General features: G+C 38.0%; 1 protein-coding gene across 1 annotated transcript in view; it reads right to left on the bottom strand.

Annotated features, from left to right (window-relative positions):
- pdgfc.S (platelet derived growth factor C S homeolog) overlaps positions 1 to 21,433 on the bottom strand; it is a 189,156-nt gene that overhangs the window by 8,126 nt on the left and 159,597 nt on the right. Inside the window, exon 5 of the mRNA XM_018243245.2 lies at positions 468 to 675. Coding sequence (XP_018098734.1) covers positions 468 to 675 — 208 coding nt within the window. The remainder of the gene's footprint in view (positions 1 to 467; positions 676 to 21,433) is intronic.

Here is a 21,433-nt window from a genome sequence, read left to right as displayed (position 1 = left end):
AATTGGATGCAGTTGTTGTAGGCACAGTGTCATTGCATCAAGAGCATCACCCCTTTTTCACTACAATGATGGCAGAATTCTGGGAAAAAGCACTGTATTGTAGGACTGCATTGTAGCTAGAAATAGCCAGCCAATCAAATCAATAAAGTACAATCATTCCAGTAGTCTACAGAAAATATGTATTTTATTTCCTACAGTATAAGATAAACTCTTTGTAAAAGTACTGCTTCTTTCCTATTCGGTGTTCTTATAGACAAAAGTAGCTATACTATGATTGTTCTGGTTGAACTCTTTGGAAAAATAATATGCCATTGGTATGGCATATATAGAGAAATCAGTTTTAGTGTCAAGAAAAGGGTATCCCTGCATACAGTACATAAATAGCTCTTAAATGGAAAATAAATTGAAGAAAATCCAATGTATGAAATCAGCACAGAACAATGAAAATTAAATTGGACAAGACATACCTCGGTTTTTTCTTCCATACATGTAGGATTTTCCAAGTAATTGCAGCGGTGGTCTGTATAAATCTTCTATGTCCAAATGCAATCTGTCTGGCTCAAGGTATCTTATTACTTCTTCCAGAGTCTCAAACCGAGCAACAGTTTCACTGAGTATGTCTAATGGCAGTGCTGAAGGCGGAAGGACTGATGGACTTGCAGGTGCTGCTTGTTGCTGAAAACAAAGAAACATTAGCATTGTTAAAACAATGAGAAAGAAACCATTAAACAGGAATATAATGATATGGAAAAAGGCAACCAGGACTGAAATGTAGGGTCGGACTGGAGCATTGGAGGCACACAGGGACTGCAACAACAGGGCCCTCCTCCTAACAGTTAGTGGGGGCCCACTCCGAACATCCAAACTACCAGGGCTCCCCCGCCCCTCCCCAGCATCTTGCGGCTATCTTTTTCTTTAGAGGGAGGACAATTGGGGGAGTGGGTCTCGGTCGGGTCTGGACCAGTTTGACCCTGCTCTAATGCCTTTCTTATTTTATTTACTAAATTGTGCAATGATTTCATAGAAAACTATATTATGTATATAGCTCCAGCAGACATATAGACATTTTCCTTTCTTATGTGCATCATAAATAGTGACCGGCGAATTTATTCTAAAATTTTTACGCTGGTTTCACAAATTTATTCGTCCGCGGCGAATAGCGGGAATTCGCCACGGGCGAATAAATTTGCGAAACCAGTGTAAAAATTGTCGCCAGCAAATGTGCACCGGCGTAAAAAACGACACTGGCGCTGTGTGGCGAATTTTGGGCGTATCGCAAATTTCGCCCATCACTAATCATAAAAAACTTGAATTATTGTGTTACGGGCTTAGTATATAATTCACTATCAAGGTAACTAAAGCATTGCCATTTAAGTTTTACTCCTACTATTGGATCAACAAATACAGTTTGGCTCTTGATAGGGCGCTCTCTTGTGTCACTGTAGCTCTTTCTCTAAGATTTGCACTTATGTGTTATTTTTCACAGCGGCAAAGACAATGGCAGAAGAAATAACCATGGTCAATACTGTGGGTTAGTTAACTCATACAAATGTAAAACTCTGTTTCTGACAATGTCCTATTCTATTAGTTTAAAGAATACATTGTACAGTATGCCAAATCTACTGAGCCAAGGAGCATGGCATGCAGTGTCCATCAACAATGCTTCCAGCCATGATCTGCAGGGAACACAATCTCATTCTTTGAGAGAGATTTGCTTGGCAGCAAGCAGACATCTAGACATTTTCCTTTCTCATGTGCATCATGAAAAACTTGAATTATTGTGTTAAGGGCTTAGTTTATAATTCACTATAAAGATAACTAAAGCAAGGTGAAATAGCATTGCCATTTAAGTTTTACTCCTTCTATTGGATCAATAAATAAAGTTTGGGTAACATCTTGTGTCACTGTAGCTCATTCTTTAAAGGGATACTGTTATGGGAAAACATTTTTTTTTTTAAATGCATGAGTTAATAGTGCTGCTCCAGCAGAATTCTGTGCTGAAATCCATTTCTCAAAAGAGCATTTTGTTATATTTAATTTTAAAATCTGACATGGGGCTAGACATATTGTCAGTTTCCCAGCTGCCCCCAGTCATGTGACTTGTGTTCTGATAAACTTCAGTCACTCTTTACTGCTGTACTACAAGTTGGAGTGATATCACTCCTCCCCCCCCCAGCAGCCTAACAACAGAACAATGAGAAGGTAACAACATAGCAGCTCCCTAACACAAGATAACAGCTCCCTGGTAGATCTAAGAACAGCACTCAATCGTAAAAGCCAAGTCCCACTGAGACTGATTCAGTTACATTAAGTAGGAGAAATAACAGCCTGCCAGAAAGTAGTCTCATCCTAAAGTGCAGGCACAAGTCACATGTCCCATGTCAGATTTCAAAATTGAATATAAAAAAATCTGTTTGCTCTTTTGAGAAACGGATTTCAGTGCAAATTCTGCTGGAGCAGCACTATTAACGGATGCGTTTTGGAAATAACGTTTTCCCATGACAGTATCCCTTTAAGATTTGCACTTCTGACTGTGTTATTTTTCACAGGGGCAAAGACAATGGCAGAAGAAATAGCCATGGTCAATACTGTGGGTGAGCAAACTCATAAAAATGTAAAAATCTGTTTCTGACAATGTCCTATTCTTTTAGTTTAAAGAATGCATTGTACAATATGCTGAATCCCCCCAAGCCAAGGAGCATGACATACAGTGTCCATCAACAATGCTTCCAGCCATGATCTGCAGGGAACACAATCTCATTCTTTGAGAGAGATTTGCTTGGCCGCTCTCCACAAGGTCCAGCCAGGTAATTGTGATAAACAAACCAGAAACTGCTGTGCTTTCCTGCTCATGCTGAGTAATGTGTAGTGGTGCTTGTCATAACATATGTCCAGAGCTGTGTTCTCTTTTGCAGTGCCTTCTCAAGACTTTTAACAATCCTATTTTTGTCAGTACTACACCACTGTGAATAGAACTGTATTGAATTTTAAACTCCATATTTTCTGTGAAAAAGCATTAAAAGGCACAATTTTATTCCAGCCTTATTTTAAGAACATATAGGGCTCCCCTATAACTGCTTTCACCATATTTATTTCATATTTTTTTTATTACCAATGTATGTTAAAGGGCATGTAAAGGCAAAAAAATAAAATCCCATTTTTACTTTCTTTAATGAAAAATAAACCTATCTCCAATATACTTTAATAAAAAAATATGTACCGTTTTTATAAGAAACCTGACTGTATGCAGTGAAATTATCCCTTCATTTACTGCTGTGGATAGGAATTGTCAGATGGTCCCTAACTGCTGAGCAGGGAAACAATCATACTTATGAACAGCAGGGGGAGCCCCCGCCTTACTTCCCAGCCATGCAGAACTCAAGCAGCTTTATTTATGACGATCCCTAAGCACCCCAGACCACACTGAGCATGTGCTTGGTCTTGCAGGAATACAAGATGGTGACCCCTGTAGACAACTTTGAAAGCATAAATTATTTGTTTGATTAGGCTTGTTGTGCAGTAAGTTCATGTTTATATTTAGTATAGAAAATACAGCATTTCTAGCCTTATTCTATTTAAGACTTTACATACCCTTAAAGTTCATTTACAGGATTTTAGCTTTAATTGCCTGTTAAATCTAGAACTGTACAGTACAGGTATGGGACCGGTTATCCAGAATGTTTGGGATCTGGGGTTTTCGGATAAGGTCTTTCCATAATTTGGATCTCCATACCTTAAGTCTACAAAAATAAATCATGTAAACATTGATCAAATACGTATTGTTTTGTCTCCCATAAGTATTAATTCTATATCAAGTGCAAGGTACTGTCTTAGTTTTAAATAGAAAAGGAAATCATTTTTTAAAATTAGAATGATTTCATTAAAATGGAGTCTATGAAAATTTAAAGTTGTATGGAAGTCTTTATTATAAATGTTGGTTCAAATGTTTCAAGTTACCACTTTTTATTACACATGTCCAGGGAACCTTAATAAAGACAAGCGAGTTAATATAATGCCCTACACATGAGCCCACTGTAACATTAATGTTCCATATGTTATAAAATGTCTGGAGAAAACCGGTTACCCAAAAAAAGTCTAAGTTAGGACTTTTGCAGCCAATCCCGCTTCAAAAAAGGAAAAGTCGCCAGCGTTTTTTTGAACTTTAATGCATTTTTGGCACACAGAATATGATGTACTGTAAGTGACTGAAGATTGAGGAAGATCTATCTGCTTTTTAGCACTTTGCCTGGTCTGAGGTGATGAAGTCAACTCTGGTGAAAAACGTTTAGTAAAATCCACACTTTAGTGAATTTGCAGAGTAACGTACGTTCGCCAGAGCAAAATTTCGCCTTGCGATAGAATGCAAATTAACGCTAGCAGCAGTCCCGTTTGACTTTCCTGTAATTCTGAGTTTTCTGGATAATTGGATTCTAGATAAAGAATCATATATCTGTTAGGGATGCACCAAACCCTGCTTTTTAGGGTATGGTCGAATCTGGGGTTATGGATTCAGCTGAATACCAAACCAAATCTGAAAAAAGCAATTTCTTTTCACTTATATAAGGTTTGGATTTAGCAAATTTTGCCAACAAGAGCTCAGAATCAGTGAATCCCTAATACCTGTACAATAAAATTACCTTCATTGAATTATGTTTTACATAAGAAATTCGAATTTTGAGAACAAAAAATGTGGTATATTGAATTAAAGTGGCTTCAATAAACAAATAGAAGATCCAATTGGTATGTGTGCAGGCAAAACATATATTTTCTCTACTAATAGAAATTTGCTTTTTCGGGGAAAATATTTATTTTAATGAGGTAATTAGGCAACGTTCATTTCTTTGCACAGTCTGTCAGTTGCAACATATGGGTAAATGCTCTGTTCAACTATTTGCATAAACTCCTTAGCTTTTCGAAAATAAGATTCTAAATTTAGTCCATGTTCAACTAAAATTCAGCATTTGGCAAATCAGAAACGTTAAATGGAAATAAATAAAGTGGCTTTAAAATAGCCTGATACTTTTTTCACTAAATTAAAATGCTTTCATAACTTGTCCTGCATAAATTAAATTACGTGTACTTTTGGATCTTCATACCTTTAGTCTACTAGAAAATCATGTAAACATTAATTAAAACCCAATATTCTGGCTTTTCTTTCAATAAGGAAGAATTATATATTAGTTTGGATCAAGCACAAGGTACTGTTTTATTATTGCAAAGATAAATCATTTTTAAAAATCTGGATTATTTGATTATAATGCAGTCTATGTGTGATGTTCATTCCGTAATTCGTAACTTCAAGGATAACGGGTTTCCAGATAACAGATCCCATACAGCACAATACATATTAGCAAATAGCATGATGCCATAAATAAAAAAATGTAACTTATTTGAGCATGGTTTATCATTATTTACTCATTAGTTTTCTACTCATTGATTGCCAGGCTGAGCCACTGTAAGCATTCAAACAGAGACCCCATGAACTCACTGTATATGAGACCTACAATCAATAAAGTTTTCTGTTGGTGAAATTTGGTGCCATAGAGTCAGGCCCGGATTTGTGGAAAGGCCACCTAGGCCCGGTCCTAGGACGGCAGGATTTTAGGGGGGCGGCATGCTGCCCAACCACCCACACATTGGTTCAAAAACACTGGGGATGTGCAGAAAATACAATAATTTTGTAAATTTCCTGTGCCCAATCCACATTGCTCAGGTCCCAATTATGAAAATTTGCATGAATAAAGGAGGGCACAGGTGACGAACGGCAGTGGGCCTAGGGGCGCCCGCTATGTAAATCCGGCCCTGCATAGAGTGGAATCCTGGTCTAGTCGTCATGATTTTTGAGAGGGAGGGAAGAGTGCCTATTTTAGCCATATACTGTAGTATTCCAAATCCATATGTCTAAAGCAGAATATTCTCTTCATAAAATACACATTTACTTACAAACAGTTTCGTCATGGGTGTCGACTTTTCGCTAGCGTTACTTCGCCAATGCAAGCCATTCAAAGCGAAGGTGCGCTAGCGTTCATTTCTGCCTAGTGCAACTTTGCTAGAGATCTTGCGCACAGGTTAATTTGCATACGGCGGGAAATTTAAAGTTTAATTGACGTCTTTATGTTATATGTTGTAGCAAATACATTGCATTTCCACTGTTAATTACGCAAGTCCAGGGAACCTTAATAAAGACAATAGAGTTGTTGTAACGCCCTACACATGAGCCCACTGTATAGTTTATGTTCCATATGTTAGAAAATGTATGGGGGAGACCGGTTACCCCAAAAAAAATTTTTTAGGACTTTTGCAGGCTATCAAACGAAAAGAGTTTTTTGAACTTTGATGCTTTTTCCACACACAGAATATGATGTAAGTAACAGAAGCCTGAGTAAGATCTATGCACTCCAGTGCACTGGTGAAGGTAAGTCTGGTGAAAGAGGTAACGTTCAGTAAAATCCGAATTTCATTGAATTTGCGGAGTAACATCCATTCGCCAGAGAGAATTGTCGCCTGGCGATAGAGTGCAAATAAGTGCTAGTGCCTATATCTTTCGCTAGTGAATTGGCGCCTGCGCCATTGTAAATTGTCGATGTCCCTGCGGGCGGTAACACTGGCAGATTTTTGCCAGCGTTTGCCACTTCGCCCTTTAGTAAATCTGCCCCTTTACAAATAAAAAGGAAACCATATACACAGAGTATATTTGAACATTTTTAGAATAGTATAATGTAATATAATTGCCATGAAGGTTTGCAGGCGCCGGGCTTTTACATATTATATCTTAGAAGCAGCTGCAAAATACTACAGAATATATATATATATATATATATTCCAAGATATATTTCTTAGTTTCTTTCTGGCTAAAATAATGTTGATAGGTTACCCTTTCACCTCCTACATACCAATCTAAAGGGATAAAGACCATAGAAGAAGTATTACTGTAATGAAAGCCTGGAAATGGGCCTATCTATACTTATAGACACCAACAAAGAACAGTAACCACTTTGTAAAGGCTAGCTTAATAAAATGGTGTATCAAATCTCGCACATTTATGCACATAATTGTGCATTTTAAATAGCTTAAGTAGCAGACAAGGCATGCAGACAATGGATCCTGCCAGGAACAACTGACAGTAGTCTCTACAAATGCACAGGCATGCCGTGGAACAACTTAAACACTCTCACGTTTTTTTTTTGTTGCTACAAAGCTCTGCCAAAAGTGTTTTTTACGGGCATTTCGAGAGCTGGAAAAGAATGAAATGAAATGCTATCAATGAAACTAAATGAAAGGGCATTTCTGTGAAACAGATATTTAAAACAAAGAACTTTTCATACCAAGCACAATGTTTATACTAAATAGTTTAGCTTATATTTATGTACAGTATATAGCATTTAATGTATACATATATATTGTTTTTCGAGGTCCAGTTACCAAATTCTGTCATCAGAATGTGAACGTATTTACTTTAGCCTAAAAATGTGTAAAGTTGTGTAGTTTTGAAAAAAACAGATTTTACTGCTGGAAACATTATTGCCACCATTTACACACTAGAAACAAACTTTATGATACACATATGGCGATTTCTATATCCTATCTGGGAAACCACAGAAGCTCTGTCTTGCTTTATGGCATATTAATATTCTATATACAGTTTGAGGATCAGCGCCAGACACCCACTGCAAAAGTTGCATCATAAGCTGTTTATCTTAATGACTCTTAGGAGCAAACTTACTAAAGGGCGAAGTGGCTAAGTGGCTGACGTCATTTCGTTACTTTGCCGATTTACTAACGGGCGCTGGCGTAAATTCGCTAGCGAAGTGGACCTACTCTAGCGCTACTTCGCACCCTTACGCCAGGCTAAGTTGCACTATGGCGAAGGGACGTAACTACGCTAATTCATTAACTTGCGCATTTTACTGAACATTAACTCTTGCGCCCGACTTGCCTTCACCACCTCAGACCAGGAGATAGGGCTTGCTTCAAAAAAAGTTTAATTCATTTCTAAGTCCCAAAAAACGCTGGCGTCTTTTACTTTTTCAAGGGTGATGGGCTGAAAAAGATCATAAATTCCCCCCTACATTTCCTAACATATGGCACCTAAACTATACAGTGGGCACATGTATTTTATGAACCTTTCGCAGGCTTGTGTAGTGTAATGTATTTGCTGCTACATATACGTCCATTGTACTTTAACTTGGTGCAGTATGCAAATTAGGCATCGCTAGCGCAACTTCACTTTGCTTGACGAATTAACGCTAGCGCAACTTCGCTACCTTACGCTACCTTTCGCCTCTCTGAGCGCAACTTCGGATTTTAGTGATTTAGCGGGGCCCTGTCGAAACTTCGCCTGGCAAAGTGTAGTGAAGGTGTCGCTAGCGCATTTTCGGCACTTAGTGAATTTGCCCCTTACACGGGCCGATAAAAGCTGCCGACAGACCGAGTCAACAGCCCGTGATCGGAACAGTCCGATATCGCTCACCTCAATGTGTGCATATATGGGTGAGATCCGCTCGTTTGGCGACATCGCCAAACATCCGACATTGTTTGGCGATCTCCCTATGTATGGCCCACCTTTTATAACATTTAAGGCCCCCCAAACACAGGCCGATAAAAGCTGCTGACAGACCGAGTCGGTAGCTGATTGGCCCGTGTGTGGTGCCATCCGACAGGCTTTCCCTATTAATATCTGGCCAGATGTTCTTTATTCAGGGTAAAAAATCGGATTGTGGCCGCATCTGTTTGTTGATGCGGTCCCACAATCCGACCACCCGTATGGCCTCCATTCTGATCCAATCATTGGGCCCTAGGGCCAACCTCAATGTGGGCATATCGGGAAGAGATCCGCATCTCAAAGTGTATGGCCACCTTTACTCCTCTGCTCTGTTTTGTAAGGCACTCCTTGTGACTCTAATCACCTAATCCAAACCCTAGACATGTCTGTTTTTTTCACAGTTGAGGAGCACCAGCCTTGGGTTAGCAATTACAGTCATTGGTGGGTGCTTAACATATTCACACCACCATTGACTCTACTTTTCTTTGTTCTTTAAATGAGAACTAAAGCTGAACTAAAGAAGTAGGCTAGGAATGTACAATATTTTTTGGGCTTCTGTACCAGCCCAATGCAACCACAGTATATTAGCAGGAAAGATCTTTGCCTCCAAAGATGCCCCAGTAGCTCCCCATCTTCTTTCCTGTTGATTCACTGCACATGCTCTGTGCTGGTGCCACTTACTGAGCTTAGGTACCCACTCACAATATACAGTACACATAGTATATAAATGTCACAATATAAGGCTGATTAGTAATTTATAAAGATAATTACTATATGGCAACTCAGAAACCAATCAGCTTATATTATAGGCCAACCTCATTTTCTGCTTGCACATTTGCATTGACCCCTAAGCTTAACTTCTCAACAGCTGCTCAGAGCCCACAGACACTTTCCAAGATGGCGACCCCCTGTGACAAGTTATAAGTCCTGGATCATTGCTGATATTGACAAGCTGAAACTTTAGGCTGGTGCAATAAGTTCAGTATGTAAAATAAAATATTTCATTTTTAACCATATTAATTTTTTGGGTTTAGTTCTCAAGAAACTACACACCTAAACAAGCAACTAGTTAATACTCCCTGTTTTTGCAAACAGGTATTAAGAACTCTGATTGTTATGAGATCCCTGATATTTTTTTCACCAAGCAGTGAGGTGATGTTCTTTGACACCTCAGTATTTAACTCTGTTATTTTATGCCAGAAGGTAAGTAACTTCCAGAAGAATAAAAAGGTGTAAAAACTCAAGCAATACAGCTTGATAAAAATGTTGTCAGGCACATAGGGATGTGTGTGGTGTACATAATTGCTGTTCTTTACACAGTTTAATAATTGGGCCCTAAAACCATGGCAACCCTAAGTTAACCTATTATTCTCTCACATTAGGAAACATTGCCTTTTGGTTATAATCATCAGAACTACACAGTGGATACAGTAGCAATGATAGTTTTATGTGGTAGTGATATATACATTCACACACACACACTACTTCCAAATTAGTGAGAGAAGGGATTCCGAGTAGGAAGAAAATGGAAATAAATGTCCTTAAGGATTGGAATCATTGGTGTAAACAATGAAATAATGGAAGCACTTACATAATATGTCTAGGGATTGTGAAACTACAGTACTTCAGAAGTAAACACATTAATGTTTGCTACTGGAATAATAAATTCAGTCAATCTCAGTTGCCTAACCACATTGTGAAATAACAATTCATTTAGAAAACACATGGGTTTTTTATAAAAGCTTACTATAGAAAAAATGTCAATCTAAGATAGATCTGTCTGTGCCTTTTAATTTATGGTTTAAACAAAAAAGCTACAGGTATGAGATCCATTATCCATAAATCTGTTATTCAGAAAACTCTGAATTACAGGAAGGCCATCTCCTATAGACTCAGTTTTACTTAAATAATTCAAAATTTTAATAATGTTTTTTTTTCCTCTGTAATAATAAAGCAGTAATCATAAAAAAAGTGCTGTGTACCTGATCCCAGCTAATACATATAATTAATCCTTATTGAAGGCAAAACAATGCTAGTGGGTTTATTTAATGTTTCAATAATTTTTTTAGCAGACTTAATTATCCCTTATTCAAAAAACATTCTGGATAAAAGATCTCATACATGTGAATGATTGGAAAGCTGCAGTGGCAAAATTCAGAAATTATATGGGGTTTTTTATTGGAGCATTGTTTTATATGAAGGTATTTTCTTAAAGGGCATGTAAAGTCTAAAATAGAATAAGGCTAGAAATGTTATATTTTGTACTAAATATAAACATGAACTTACTGCACCACAAGCCTAATCAAGCAAATAATTTATGCTTTCAAAGTTGGCTACAGGGGGTCACCATATTGTAACTTTGTTAAACACCTTTGCAAGACTAAGACTGGGCTGCTTAGGGATCATCATAAACAAAGCTGCTTGAGTTCTGCATGGCTGGGAAGTAAGACGGGGGCTCCCCCTGGTGTTCATAAATATGATTGTTTCCCTGCTCAGCAGTTAGGGACCATCTGACAATTCCTATCCACAGCAGTAAATGAAGGGAGAATTTCATTGAATACAGCCAGGTTTCTTATAAAAACGGTACACATTTTTAATCAAAGTATATTGGAGATAGGTTTCTTTTTCATTAAAGAAAGTAAACATGGGATTTTATTATTTTGCCTTTACATGCCCTTTAACTGAATAAATATTATGGTGAGGTCACCACTAGGATACCTGGGAAAGTAAAGGATGGAGCTTATTTATGCCCCATGTTCCTAACAGAGTGGTTCTGGGACTGCTAGTCCAGCTCCAGTGTTTTGGGTCTACCTGAGGGATCTCAGGTAGATAATTAAAAGGCAGCTCAAGCCAGAGTGGGGAGAGCTCCGGTCTCGGAAAAGACACAGGGAAGCTGCCTATATGAGCACAAAGAGATTTTGAATCACTACAAAGCGGGAACTTTTGTTGTACTTCCTTTTCATTTGTTTTGGGGGGACAGGCAATAGGCCTACTCCTGGTTAGTTAGGACAACTGACCTGTATTAGTTAGAAGCCCATTAAGTGGCAAGGAGATTATTTTGAACTGTTATTGTTTTGCTGCAAAAGAAAATAAACTGCTGGAAAGAGACTACCCTCTTATGAGTTGTGATTGTGCCGTGGGCTGATTTAACCCCCAGAAAGCTGATCCCAGCTACCTAAACCCTGACAATATACATAGACAGACAGGAGAATAGTTCCCTTCTATAGTCCCCACAACAGAATTGTTCTTCCTATATATTTCACCCAAGTTGACACTGGCTTAGCTTTCTCATTACGGTCACTTTCTGGATTCAGTGACTTTTTTTTAAAAAAAAAATGGCTCCTTTATTTCTTTCTGAAATTTAAAATATTGACCAAAAAAACCTGTCCAAACTGGAATGTGTATTTATATTCAAAGATAAATATTTTTTTTGCCTTTATCTTGATTTTTGTATATTGCGTCTGTGTGCATTTAGCGCAGACTTATGTCTTTCTTTAACCTCAGCTACTATGTAACTATGACTAACCACATCACAGACTATGAATCACTGGAGTTATGAATATATGAAAAACACATATCACTTGCCTCTGTAATTGTTTCCAGGCCTCTTTAATAAAGCCGTATAAAAGTCTTGAATGTTTTATGGCTTCATACCCAGAAAAGACAAATGTCTCAATGTAAACAATTTATCCCCAATGAAATATGGAATGTATCACTGGATATTCAATGCACTTGAACTAATATATGATTTAAATGGCCATGTTAAACAGTGTGCACTTCAAAACTCAGCAAAATTTCTTTTTATAAGAGAGAGGCCAAACAATTATAGAGGAAAATTGATGATATTAATTACATAGCACAATGAAATTCAAATGAAGGGGAAGTGAATCCATAAGCAAAATAAAATTGAAGAAAGAGCATTTATGTTTTAGGCATTACTTTAATTGTCTCCTCCACTCAGCAGATAGTCATAAGAAGCCATTGGATAACATAAGTAGAACTTGATAATACATAGGTCAGAATAAAGACAATGGAGAATTTGGGCAAGTAATTTTTAAGGCATATGATAGTATTGAAAGGTGTAGAAAATATGTTTGAGATACAGGATTGCAGACAGGGGTAATGGTGGCATGGGAAAGGAGAATATAATGGATTTCAATGAAGCCATAGACAGGAAGGGATAAATAATGAATGTAGGAGTATTAATGGTGATCAGGTGTAAGGATCGCTTACCCTGGTGGTCTAGCGGCCAGTGGGGACACTTGTCGCATGGTTCCTTGTGTCTTTAATGCCGGTTTCTCTATGGTGCACGTGGCGCGCACTTCTGGGTTTTACGCGCCGGCGTGATCATGTCATCTTGCCAAAATTCAAAGATATTTAAAGGGGCTTTGAGCATAAACTGATTGCCCATTGTAGGTCTAGATCCTGGGTGCTTATTTCTTGTGAATCCTACTTGTATATCCTGGTATTGACCCTTGCCTGCCTAACTATTCTAAACTCTCCAATCCTGATCTTTGCCTGTCTGACTATCCTGTGAACTGTGCCTGTACTGACCCGGCCTGTTTGTCTATCCTTGAACTCTGCCTGTACCGACCCGGCCTGCCTGATTACTCTATTCTGGTTTACCCTGAGTTGTGTTGCCTTCTGTCCTAAATCCTTGGTAAACAATTGTGCCCCTTTGCTCGTCCAGAACTCTTGCTTGGCTCCTCTCTTATTAAGACCTGGTGGCATCTGAGTAGCTGAGGGCTCCTCCCAAGGCCAAAAGCGTCTGCAATAGGTGGAGGCAGAGTCATCACCAGGGAGCCTAGCACTTGTTCTGGATTTAGGGTGCCGATCGTGATATTAGGTAACTGAGCTACAAAGTAGGGGTTGTGAGATATGAGAGCTGCAGTAGGAGGGAGGCAAAGACAGAAGGTTCAATGAAATGGAGAGGTCTGAAACAGAGAGGGAGAACAGATACAGTGGATTGCAGAGGTATGAACCAGGGGTGGTGAAAAGGAACAATAATTATTAAAGGTATATAAAGCATAAACCAAGATAAGGTGAATTGGTTAACAGAGTAATAGGCAGAGCTTGAGAGAAGGAACAATGGACAGGAGTGGTTGGAAGGTTAAGTGGAGGAAAATGAAAATAGGGAAACATTTATTGAACTTTTGCTAAATACTTTTAAAAGCTTGTAAATTTACCTAAATAATTTATCTTATAAAAGGCAGCAGTTAATAACCCTTTGGAATACTATTTTAATACATGTTTTACTCCATACTATCTGCATGATTTCTTCTTGGTGCCATAGCGTTTGTTTCACTTTCAGTGAAAGTCCTAGCTCATGCCCTGATCATGCTCATGTCAAATGGTGTGACATAGGCCAAAACATTTCTAGTGAAGATTGATCACATTTAAATCTATTCTGATGAACTTATTGCAAATTGATTTATCCAGTTTGCAATTTCAGAAATCTGAATGCTAGGGCCTAGATTAACCTAGCAACCATGCATTCATTTGAATAAAAGGCTGGAATATAAATAAGAGAGGGCCTTACAGAGCATTTGTTTTTTTGAAAGCTGTAAAGAGTCAGAAGAAGAAGGCAAATAATTAAAAGACTATTTTAAAAAAAATGAAGAGCAAATGAAAATTTGCTCAAAATTAGCCTTTATATAAAATACTAAAAATTAACTTAAAAGCGAACCACCCCTTTAATGATAGTAGTAGTAGTAACAAAAGTGCCTATGCTGCCATTGTAAGCTATTCTTCAGCCAAGATCCAAGGGCTCACTGTCTCTGTTTAAGAGGTATTAAAGGAGAACTTAACCATAAAAATTAGTGTGGCTAAAAATGCCATATTTTATATATTGAACTTATTGCACCAGCCTAAAGTTTCAGATTCACAATAGCAGCAATGATCCAGGACTTCAAACTTGTCACAGGGGGTCACCATCTTGGAAAGTGTCTGCGACACTCACATGCTCAGTGGGCTCTGAGCAGCTATTGAGAAGCTAAGTTTACCGGATGTTGCAAATTATCAAGCAGAACTTGAGGTGTGTCTGTAATATAAATTTATGCTAAAGGGCTGATTATTAAATTCTGATGCTAATTGCACTGGTTTCTGTGCTGTGATTATCTGTATTAATTACTAATCAGCCTTATACTGTGACATTTCTATTCTATGTGTACTGTATATTGTGAGTGGGTCCCTAAGCTCAGTAAGTGACAGCAGCACAGAGCATGTGTAGTGAATCAACAGAAAAGAAGATGGGGAGCTACTGGGCATCTTTGGAGACATAGATCTTTACTGCTGAAGGGCTGTGGTTGTCTTGGGCTGGTAAAGAAGCACAAAACATAATGTACAACATTTCTAGCTACTTCTTTTGTTAAGCTTTAGTTTTCCTTTTAGTGTCTATATGTACACAATAAGATTTGTCAAAATAAGGGTATAAAATGAGCATGTGACCTCAGAGGCAGCAAGTACAGACAGCAAACCAGAATGACCCTGTACAATTTGGATTTTTTTTAAGTTTTAACTCGTGGGGTTCTTTGAGTTTCTCCTGCAAATCACACTGGTGATTGCCATTGGCCTCTTCTTCAACTTTGTGGTGCCCAAACTAAAGAGCTGCTGGTGGTAAGTTATCCATGGAACAAGATGCCTAGCCCACTACAAAGGACTAAAAACATTATTAAGCATCATGGTCAAAACACATCAAGTCTACACTACAGTTGATATTTTGAAAGTAGATATCTATGTAGTTTTCAATGTTAGTAAAGCAGATGCTTTTCGGGTCACAATAGATAAAATACTTTTCTGTCTTAAAGGAAAACTATACCCCCAAAATGAATACTTAAGCAACAGACAGTTTATATCAAATTAAGTGGCATATTAAAGAATCTTACCAAACTGGAATATATATTTAATTAATATTGCCCTTTTACATCTCTTGCCTTGAGCCACCATTTTGTGATGGTCTGTGTGCTGCCTCAGAGATCACCTGACCAGAAATACTTCAACTTTAACTGTAACAGGAAGAAGTGTGGAAGCAAAAGACACAACTCTGTCTGTTAATTGGCTCCTGTGACTTAACTTGTATGATTTGTTTGTGAGTACAGTGAATCCTACGATCCCAGGGGGTGGCCCTTATTTTTTAAAATGCCAATTTTCTATTTAGGGTTACCCAATGGCACATACTACTAAAAAAATATATAATTATGAAAATAGTTTATTTACATGAAGCAGAGTTTTATACATGAGCTGTTTTATGCAATATCTTTTTATAGAGACCTACATTGTTTGAGGGTATAATTTTCCTTTAAAGGAGGTTTACAAAATGAAAAACATTTCTTTAGGAACTACTGTTTGACAATACTGCAGATCTGCAGCTTAATGTAATTAAGTGAATTTCTACCATTGCCTGGTACGAATATGCTGCCTACAACTGTACATTGAGAGAAATGACCTGTAATAGTTAAATCGCCACACAGGGTTAATCCCCTTCCTCTACCTAATCCATACAATTATTCTGTAAATTCTATTGTCTTTTTTGAGTAGCATTATGTTTTAGAACTACTGTGCCAAGAAATACTTAGAGCCGATTATGTTGCTTAAGCCATAGCCAATAAAAAAGGAACTTTCCAAGCATTAAAAATAAAAAAAATAAAAAATTGAAAAGGCATGGGATTTACAGATTCAATCATAACCCTTGCCAGCCCCAGACTATTAATACCCAAGGTATGCTTATCTAAGTGCAACTGATAGGAAACTCTATACCTTTTTGTTTAACTTTCTCCATTTATCTGTCATAAGACGTATCTGTTTTGGACATCTTGCAAATGATCTGCAAGGTTATATGTCTTTTTTTCTGTAAAAATGTCTGGCTAAATACCTCTGCTTATTGATATATACAGCCAATTTCTGTTTGTTGTTAGATACCAAAGATTCTGATTGCGAAGGAGCAATTATTCATAAGTCTAAACGGCGCATATTTCATGGATTTGGTTTCCAGTAAATCACATATCGGAGTTATTTGGTTTTGCTGTGAAGATTAGTATGTGGTCAGTTCTGCAATAAAAAGCTGAAACTCTTAGGCAATATCACCATTTATTTTGATAAAACTCTATTTTTGTTCTTAATTGGCATGAAATTCTTTCAAATCCAGGCCATATCAGATGCATGTACCCCAGAAAATGTTTCTATTGGGGCCCTTATAATAGTAACTTATAGTTATTGGTAAGTATGTGAATCGCCTAGATGGACATTAGCATGATAAATATCTTATTACTAAACCAAATTGCTAAGGCTCTGATTCTGGAGTCTGCTTTGGCTTCTGGAGTCCAGTTAGTCTAAGGCACTGGTCTAGATAGACTAACAACCTGCTAACAACATGGACATCCCCTGGACTACCTCCAATGCTGAAAGGGTGAGCGCAGCGGGATCAGGGGCGGCAGAGGGGTCAGTCATCTGTCCAATTTAGACCCAAGTATAGGATTGTCATCTGTCCATATTTCACCCAGACAGCCCGGGCTGTCCAGCTGAAACCTTCCTGTCCGGATTTCCGAATTAGGAAATTGAAAATAATGACATGGCGATCAGCCAATCACTGGTCGCCACGTCATCAGCTCCAACCCTGATGTCACCAGTCCCCCCCCGACATCACCAATACCCCCAACATCTGCTCCGCCTCCGACATCATCCGCCCCGCCTCCCTGCCCGTTTTCCGGTCCCAGCTAAGGTGACAACCCTACCCAAGTAAGTACTGTCCTGGTCAAAACTTTCTCTTTGAATGACGTGATTATCAGCCAATCACCAATTGCTGTGTCATAGTTTCAACCACTGATTTCATGACCCACCCACTAAATGGGTTTGTCTTCAATAAAGTTTTGATGTGATAAAGAGTGATATAAGATATGGCCTGGAAATGAATTAGAGAAAGCTTTCTTCTCTTCAAATTGAATCCTGCCCATAAACCTTGTGTAACATATTCCATTGGAGGGTTCAGCTTGTTAGAAGGAATGTCCATTTCTGCTGTAAAATCATACTATTGCAAGATTCTGATGTGGCATTGCTTTGTTATGATTACTTTAATTGTTATACAATTTTATATATAAATAATTCTTATACTGTACAGATATGGGGTTCGTTATCTGGAAACCTGTTAACCGAATTGTTAGTAAATTAAGCCGGATCGTGGATGGGAGTTTGTTTGAATTTTTACTATTAAAATATTGGGGAAAAGTGTAGTTTTAATAAATAGACCCCTAAAACTACGAATGTTATGAGATATATTAAAAAATCTGAATAAAAAAAGTACAAAGAAAAGAAAGTGTTGAACGATGCGCTTAAAAATATGAATACCTCGAAAAAATTTGCGTTTTTCAGACAATTTCTAATGGAGAAATATCAGAAAACTAATCGTCCGCATTGATTTAAAGCTCAATCAGCGCAGCTTCCATTGACTTCTATAGCACCGTGGGAACTTTTACTTGGAAAGTTTTGCCTTCGTGATTTTTACACGTGATACATTTTTAAGAAATATAGAATTTTTAGAGATTCGTGGAAAAATATTGAAAATTGATTGTTAGTAAATTACCCCCCATAGATTTTTGGATTTGAGGCCACTGCCATTGACCATCAACATCATGAAGATTTTAAACTTGCTGAACTTTCACCTCTATTTCTAAACTGAAATCTGAAAATGAAAGTAAGCATGGGACATATTTATAATAGCAATAAATAACAACAGTGCTAGGAGGAAATATTGGTGTTCCATTCTCCAGTCAATATGGCATACAAAAAAATGCACATGCCTTGCTCTATTTGCTTATTGTGTCTGCTGTGTATAATAGGGACAACAAACTCTAACACAAACATTCCTTGTACTTTATTCCTGTGTTGAGCAGTAGGGATGTAGCGAACTGTTCGCCCGCAAACTAGTTCGCGCGAACTTCGACCGTTCGCGTCCGCCGAATGTTCGCGAACGTTTGGGAACGTTCGCATTTTGAGTTCGCGTTCGATCGTTCGACCATTCGACCATTCGAATTCCTTCGACCGCTAAAAATCAAACGATTTCCATTCGTTCGAACGATTGTAAGCATTCGATCGAATGAAAAGCATTCGATCGAATGGCTTCGATCGTTCGATTCGAATGAAAATCCTTCGATCGTTCGAATCGAACGATTTTAGCGGTGTTCGAAGTTCGCGAACTGTTCGCGAACGTTCACATTTTTTGCCGGTGTTCGCGAACGGCGTTCGCGAACACCAAATCGGCAGTTTGCTACATCCCTATTGAGCAGGCAGCAATTTCAGGGTTCCCAACTGAATCACACAGAAGAGCAATGATGCTGTATGCTCTTTTATTCACAGACACACACACACACAACAAATTTAGCCTGATTTTTGCTTTTTGAATGCTTTAGTAATTTAGCCCTCAGATTTCTAAATGCCCAAAAAAAAAAGCGCATGATGGAACTCTGATGTGGACAGAATTTTATTAGAAACACAAACAATCTTTATCACCGTCAGAAAAAAGTGAAAAAGTAATATATTTTCAGCCTCTCCGCAGGCCTACAAAAGTGTGCCTGTGTGAACAAATTTAGGTTACATACACAATTCAACAATATCCACATCCTTTATGGCCCCCTGCCAACCTCTAATCACAGAGAAAGAGGCCAATAATTCCTGAAGTGGTGACTATTTTTATATACTATAGCTGTGAGAACTACATTTTAGAGAAAACTACTATCCATCATTTCAGTCCTTAGTCTCCATCATTTAATGCTGCCACACGCTCTATAAGTACAGAGACTTTGTGCAGTGGAATATGTCTGTGTTATATAAACAATGAACAATAATAATTCCTTTTCTTACTGCCATGACCACAACTGCTATACGAATCACAATTCTTCAGTGTTTAAAATATTAATTGTTATTATTTTTAACTATGAAACATAACACACTGTTTGGCACACAATACACAGAACTCCTCACTTACAGGCTGGGGGAAGGGTTTCCACAATGCTACACACACAAATTTTTGACATGTCAGTATGTATATTGTCTCTATATGATTTGTCAGAATGTGAGCAGCCTTGCACACCAATAGAAGGATAACCCTTGGCATATTGTAAATAGGAAATGTCCTTTCTCTATATGCCCATCATTATACATAATCTCTTACAAACCATTACCTGACTACTAGCAGGCAGACAGATGGACTGACTTCATTCCCAAATCCTTACAAGTAGTGCAGAATGATGCATTATCCAAAGTGAAGTCCCAGGATCTGCCTAGCTAAATATTTAAATGTGTATTTAATTTTGAATTAAGTTTTAGTATGATGCAAACAGTGTCAGACTGGGGGGCCCAAGGCCCACCGGGCCTGCAGCCACAAGGGACCCCGACACCACCCCTGCCCTCGGGGGGGCTAGTGTGCACGCATGTACATTTTTCTGGCCCATCAGCGCCACAGGGTTCAGGGAGAGAGGTAAGGAGAGCGAGTGCAGGGAGCAGGTCTGGGCCCACCAGGCTTTAACTTAATGTTTAACATAAGCTCAATGTACCAAGTTTTAGTAAATTTAGTTAATTATATTATGGAGCAGATTTAGAAAAGTTCAAACTGGGACTCATGTAGGTTGATCTACCTAGTCTATTGCTTAGATCAGTTTGATAGGCCAATTCAGCAGCTTCTATTGGCCAATTTTATTAATTTAACAAAATCAATATTTTTATTTGACCAAGCCTTCAGGTATCATTTATCTCTGACACTCCAAATAAAGATAGGTCTCAGCTATAAAATCCCATTAAAGACCACGGGCAATGCTTTATTTTTTTCAAGTTCTATAGTCAGTGTACAGTAGATACAGTATAGGTTCTTACTAAACTGCAACTTTCCTTGTTAAATGACCAGTAACATTAAAAGTTTGTATATGTTGATCTAGAACAGGGATAAACCTTTTAAACCCGTGAGCAACATTCAGAAGTAAAAGGAGTTGGGGAGCAATGCTAGCATTAAAAATGCACCTGAGGTGCCAAATAAGGGCTGTCATTGGCCATTTAGTAGCCCCTATGTGGATTGTCGACCTACATTGAGGCTCTGTTTGGCAGTGCACCTGGTTTTTATACAACAAAAACTTGCCTCCAATCTAGGAATTCAAAAATAAGCTCCTGCTTTAAGGCCACTGGGAGCAACATCCAAGGGGTTGGAGAGCAACATGTTGTTCATGAACTACTGGTTGGTGATCACTGATCTAAAACCTACAATAAACCATTCTTGGTAACAGATGTCCTATTTTATATTAAAGAGCTGTACATGATATAGTTCTGTATTGAGCCATGACCTTTCCACCATCCTTTTTGCAAACAAACCTATTGTATCCTACAGAGCTCATCTGCTTTCTGCTATATAACCTGTGCCTTTTCTCTTTTGAAAGCTGCCCCCCATGGCTACATAGCAGATTATTATATAAACTGTAGTAGTGAATTTCAGGCAAGCACGCCAGTTTCACCAGTTCAGGGCAACAGTACATTATATTTTAATTACTTTCAAAAAACGTGCGTTTTTTAGTATTACTTGTTCCTTTAATTGATCAGAATTTGATTGATATGATTTTTTTAATTGTGCATTTTACTAAAAGAAGATATAGGCATATGCCTACTATGTTGAGTTACAAAAATACTTTAACACCTATTTAACAAACTTTAAAAACGATGTCATGGATATTACATTTCCTAAAGAAAGTGGGGGATATGTTGAGGAAGACTTTTCACATGACTGACCACAGACCCACTTGCCGGTAGATCCTAAATCAGCAAATCCAATACACAGTATTTAGTTTTCATGTAAGGGATAAATTACTTGTCAGAGAAAACTGTTTATCTTTCATTAACTTTTTTGGCCTCTTCCCAGTA

The sequence above is a fragment of the Xenopus laevis genome, chromosome 1S (assembly GCF_017654675.1).
Source record: "Xenopus laevis strain J_2021 chromosome 1S, Xenopus_laevis_v10.1, whole genome shotgun sequence".
In the NCBI taxonomy this organism is placed as follows: Eukaryota; Metazoa; Chordata; class Amphibia; order Anura; family Pipidae; genus Xenopus; species Xenopus laevis.
The sequence above is the reverse complement of the archived record's forward strand: the minus strand, read 5'-3'. Positions and strand labels throughout refer to the sequence as shown.